Below are 5,563 nucleotides of genomic sequence, written 5' to 3'. Positions count from 1 at the left end.
TGGCAGGGGGGTTGGAACTCGATGGTCTTCAAGGTCCTTTCCAACCTAAACCATCCTATGATTCTATGAGAGGCACCAGCAGGTCCAAGAGCAGAGCCCAGCGCCGGCAAACAGCACCCGCAGCACCGAGCCCAGGGAAAGGATGCCGCCGTCACAGAAGCATTAGAGAAATCACAGCTCAGACCACGGCAGGAAAAGAAAGCCCTGAGACACGCCGCTTGACAACATGGCACGGGACAGAGCGGGGCACCGCTGGTGCAGGGGAAACTCAGCTCTGTGGCAGCGTTTTGGTTCGGGGGCCGCATCGCTGGTCCCTGCCGTGCGCAAGGTAATAAACTGATCCCGTCTTGGGCTCAAGGGAGGTCCAGAGGAGTCTGCACCACCCTGGAAGTGTTCTAAGGAGGCAGCGGTGCGGGGCGGGGGGAATAAAAATAAATAAAATGAGGCAACTTCAAAAGCCAGTTGATAAATAGCTTTTGGGACACCAGCACATCCTGGGGTACATTCCTTGGGGCAAACAGCAGATTTAGGAGTCCAGCAAGACCCACTCATGAACCTCTGATGGAGACTGAATCCCACTGGCTTTTCCCAGGGACATCCCCAGGTTTAAAGGCATCACGGTACTCCAGGACTCGGTGCGACTTGGGGAAACAGAGGCACAGTCCTCACACCGGTGGGCGCAAGGACAGCTTGACCCAGACCCTGACGCTACCTTCTTCATGAAGACAGTATCTTGGCGCGAGCATTTGTCCACTTTCAGCTTCAGGACCGAGATGTCGCTGATGGTGCTGCAGGGAAAAGGCCAAGGGGAAGGGAAAACTCAGACTCCGGAGGGAGGAGGCGCGATTCCCACCCGCCCGTAGAGCTGTTGGCCGGGAACGAACCGAGGGGAGGAAACCAAAGGAGGCTTTTAAAACCCATCCGAGCAATTCAGATATTCAAGAGGACCGAGCCAAATCGCTACACGGCTTCAAGGCAGTGGCGCTCAGGAGCGCAAAGGCAGGTTGACAAAGCACCATGCAAGCAAAAGTGGACTCGCAGGACCACAGCAAACCCTGCGGAGATGTTTCCATCTGAGATCAGAGTCACCTTCTTCCAAGGTAACGCGGCACGGACAACACGAGTGTGCAGCAGGGCTGTCTGCGGGGACGCAACGCGGTGGATAAACCCACTCGAGGAGGTTCTTGCTGCTGCGCATCCTCCTGGGACCACTGTCTAACCACCGTTACATTCAGCAGCACGGTCCCGTGTCCCTCTGGGCACAGCCTCTCAGAGAGACCTCCCACCCCTCTGGCTCTTAGCAGACCACCGATCTGCCGCGTTAAACCACCCCAGAACCGGCACCAGATTTATTCACAATCCTGCCAGCGCTCCCAGCCCAGCAGATCTCCCTCCCAAACCTCCTCTGCGGGGTCTGCGGGTCCTGATGGTGGAGCCCCCAGGACGTACCTGATGGTGGAGAATTTCTGCCGGTTCCCGTGGCGATCGATGAAGCTGATGAGGATCTCCAGGACGAAGAGGCGGATCTCAGCGTCCTCCATGAGGGCTGCGGAGAGCAGTCTGTCCAGGAAGGCACTGGGAAGTGCCGTGAGCATGTTACTGCACTGGAAGCCCACGGAGACCTGCCAGCATCAAAGAAAAAGGGAGGCAATGTGACAGTGTCGCTTGGGGGGCGGTTAAAACACACCAAGAAAGATGGGATGGAAGCAGAGAAGACTAAGTACAGCTTAAGCTCTTCCTAAACCACCCCAGGGGAGAAGGTCCCCAAGCTCAGCTCCCCCATGCCAGCACTGGGACCCCAGGGGTCTTGCGAGGGTTGGATGCTCCTGCGGGGACGGTGACACCTTCGTACCTGGAGGAGGGACTTCAGGAGCATTATCTGTGTCAGCCGATTCCGGTTCTCCCTGTTGTGGAGAGAAGAAAGAAATGGTAAAATCCAAGTGAAAACAAGACAAACCTCCTTCCATACCCAAAGGATTGTTGAGGCCGTTGAGGCCCCATCCCTGGAGGTGTTCAAGGCCAGGCTGGAGGTGGCCTTGGGCAACCTGGGCTGGTGGGAGGTGTCCCTGCCCATGGCAGGGAGGTTGGAACTCGATGATCTTCAAGGTCCTTTCCAACCTAAACCATTCTATGATTCTAGGAAAAGCCTCTGAAAGGGCAGGACCAGTTTCCCAAGAGTCACCACCACAAGCAGCTGGGTTTGTAAAGGTCTCCAGCAAAGGAGCTGCAGATGTAACAGTCAGCAAAAAGGGCTGCTAAAGGAATGACGAATAGCGAAGTATACACCCTGCCACAAGGAACCAGAAACAAGGCAGCACTCACACCTCCAGGCAGGCGCAAGCTGAGCTCAGGACCATGAACCAACCTCTGGATGTGCCCATCCCACAGCGACTCTGGAGGGACACGGGGCACCAGCTCTGAGCACGTTCTTCATTATTAAGTGGCTGAAAAACGGCGAGACGAAGCCCCAAACCCTCCTGTCCAGGGAGGTACCCCCGCTCCTCGCTCCCGTCTCGCTTCTTGCAAAGCCACCTTGAACCACACTTCCATTTCAGCGATATGAGGGGGTTTTAATGCAAAAAAAAAAAAAAAAAAAAAAAAGAGGAAATCTTGAATTCTCTACCGCCTGAACTCAGTCTTTCCTAGCCCTGCACTGGAAGGGGACACCGGGTTTTCCAGGCTGTCCCATCACCTACGACGCGCTGCCTGAGCTGCCCACCTCTGCCCAGGGACTGAGCTCTACGGCGAACAGCAGCATCCCCGTAAGCATCTCTGCGAACTCCCGGTTCACCTCCACACCCAGAGCAAACGCCATCCTTCCCACAGCCTCAGACGAGATTGAAAAACTCTCCCGGAGGAAGCTCGGGAGCTGCTAAAGGAGCAGGGACAAACACCACGGCACAGCCAGCCCAGCACTGAGAAGCCACCGCCATCCCGGGGCTACGAGCCCGATCCTGCTCCTGCGACGAGGAAACGCGCCGCGGCCGAACGGCACCCAGCGCGTCTCCCACGGCGTGAACGGGGATGCGACGCGGGCGTCGGGAATCACCTCCCGCGTGAGCGAGGAGCAGAGCGTGTCTCCCATCAGCCGGCAAAGCCTCTCTGCCATCGGAGACAAGTGGGAAGAGCCTGACCGTACTTTGGAGATAAATATAGCGCGAAAATCTGTTTGCTCCTTACCTACACGTTTCGGCGCCGATACCCTCGCTCCAAATAGCTCTCGCGGTCTGCCCCCACACTTCTTAAGCAATTATGTTGTTTGGGTGTTTTCCCTTCCTCCTCATCCTCCACCGCCGGGTATAAATACCGCCTCCCGCTCGGCGTTAATAACAGCTCGGCGGCAGCTCAGAGGGGCTGGGGAGGGACTTCTCAAAAGCCACGGGCAGCCCTCGCTCACCAGCGGCCACCTCGCTGCCCCGAGACACCCAGAAGTCACTCCCTTGGGTATTATTTTTAGTTCCCGGCTAGTTTTGGATGACACCCCAGGACCGAGCTGCTGACAGCCGAATCTCTTTGCAGGTACTTGAAGAGCAGTAGGTGGTACCTGCGGAGAGCAGTAGATGTCATCTACCTTGACTTCAGCAAGGCTTTTGACACTGTCTCCCACAACATCCTCATTAGGAAGCTGGGGAAGCGTGGGCTGGATGAGGGGACAGCGAGGTGAGAGCCGGCTGTGTGACACAACTCAGAGGGTTGTGATTAACGGAGCGGTGTCAAGTTGGAGGCCTGTAACCAGCGGTGTCCCCCAGGGGTCAATACTCGGTCCGATCTTGTTCAATATATTCATCAATGACCCGGATGAGGGGACAGAGTGTATCCTCGGCAAGTTCGCTGATGATACCAAACTGTGCAATCTGATTTCGCAGTCGCAGTCTGACTTCAGCTGTCAAACCACAACCACGGTACATTTGCCAGAGCAGCGTGCGCAGCAATGTGCTTGCAAACCAGAGCTGTTCCTGTAGCAGAGCTATTTCCTCCCAGAACCAAAGGTTCAAAATCCAAAACATACATCACATTCGTACAGTGTCCAGCAGTGCCACACACCCCCCAGCCATCACTCACACACTGCTGCACAAAACCTCGACCACCAGCTTAACCAAGAAGTTTGGTGCCAGCAACAAAACGAGATTTTTCATCAGGTGGCAGAAACTCCCCACAATCACTTGAATTTTGCAAAGGGACGGAACAAAACTGGAAATATTTCCCTTTGCAAACTGCTTCCTGATGGCTCCTGTTCTCAGCTGTACAATTCAAGAGCACGCTAAACCTACTCAGCACTATATGAAAGGCTGAGAGCGCTGGGACTATTTAGCCTGGAGAAGAGAAGGCTCAGGGGAGACCTTATTATTGCTTACAAATATCTAAAGGGGGGGTTGGAGGAGGATGGAGCCAGACTCTTCTCGGTGGTTCCCAGGGACAGGACGAGGGGCGATGGGCACAAGTTGGAAGAGAGGAAGTTCCGTTCCAACAGACGGAAACCCTTCTTTAGGGTTGGGGTGACAGAGCAGTGGCACAGGCTGCCCAGGGAGGGGGTGGAGTCCCCTTCTCTGGAGGTTTTCAAGACCCGCCTGGATGCAGTCCTGAGGGATGTGCTCTGGGCAGTCCTGCTTTAGCAGGGGAGTGGGGCTGGGTGGTCTCGAGAGGTCCCTTCCAACTCGGAAAATTCCATGATTCTGTGATTCCGTACCCAAAGAAATACAGAGTTCAACTGCGGCACCGGCTGTTTGTAAACACCTTCCGCCCTCGACGCCCCGGTGCTTCGAGGGGCTCTTGGCATCGCTTTCGCAGCAGGAGGCAGAGCATTTTAAATGAGCATCGCGCGTTGCTCAGCTTTCCCTTGGGCTGCGGTGCAAGCCCTCGATGCTCAGCCTTTCCCGTAATGTCCCCGCTCTGTCCTCAAAGGCTGCCTCAAGGTGGGAACGGTTTTGGGAGCTCACCAGCACTTTGAGCCCCGCGTTCAAAGCCTCACACAGGGGACAACCACAGGGAGAGCAGGGCTGGGGGGGAGGAAGAGGAGGGAGGAAGGCATCCATTCTCACCCGGCTTTGCCAGCCTCGATGGACTGCTGCGAGGACGGCAGCGGCACCTTGTTCATGATGAAGACCATCACCTCAGACTGCTGGTAGGTGGGCAGCGTGCTGGCGAAGGACCCTGCGGGGACAAGAGCGTGCTGGTAACGTGAGAGGTGCAGCCCATTGCCCCCCAGAAGCGCCCAGTGCCGTGGGGTCTGTCAGCCTGCTGGTCTGTCCGCTCCAAACCAGCTGACCCCATAGCCAGACTGGGATGGGACAAGGCCCACCTGGATCCGGTACCCACAGGTATCTTTACCTTCAGGGTGATTCAAGACCCATCAAAACCCCAAGTGGGGTCCTACACGTGGGTCGGGGCAATCCCAAGCACAAACCCAGGCTGGGCAGGGAATGGCTGGAGAGCAGCCCTGAGGAGAAGGACTCGGGGGGGTGTTGGTGGATGAGAAGCTCACCGTGAGCCGGCAACGTGCGCTGGAGCCCAGCGAGCCCCCGGCATCCCGGGCTGCATCCCCAGCAGCGTGGCCAGCAGGGCG

At 56.6% G+C, this 5,563-nt stretch overlaps 1 protein-coding gene across 1 annotated transcript in view; it reads right to left on the bottom strand.

The window, feature by feature from the left end:
• EFR3B (EFR3 homolog B (S. cerevisiae)) overlaps positions 1-5,563 on the bottom strand; it is a 64,411-nt gene that overhangs the window by 8,018 nt on the left and 50,830 nt on the right. Inside the window, exons 13-16 of the mRNA XM_009895463.1 lie at positions 5,040-5,151; positions 1,853-1,904; positions 1,450-1,622; positions 713-788 (exon numbers count right to left, since the gene is read on the bottom strand). Coding sequence (XP_009893765.1) covers positions 713-788; positions 1,450-1,622; positions 1,853-1,904; positions 5,040-5,151 — 413 coding nt within the window. The remainder of the gene's footprint in view (positions 1-712; positions 789-1,449; positions 1,623-1,852; positions 1,905-5,039; positions 5,152-5,563) is intronic.

This window comes from Charadrius vociferus, unplaced genomic scaffold, assembly GCF_000708025.1.
Source record: "Charadrius vociferus isolate BGI_N301 unplaced genomic scaffold, ASM70802v2 scaffold41, whole genome shotgun sequence".
NCBI lineage: Eukaryota > Metazoa > Chordata > Aves > Charadriiformes > Charadriidae > Charadrius > Charadrius vociferus.
The sequence above is the reverse complement of the archived record's forward strand: the minus strand, read 5'-3'. Positions and strand labels throughout refer to the sequence as shown.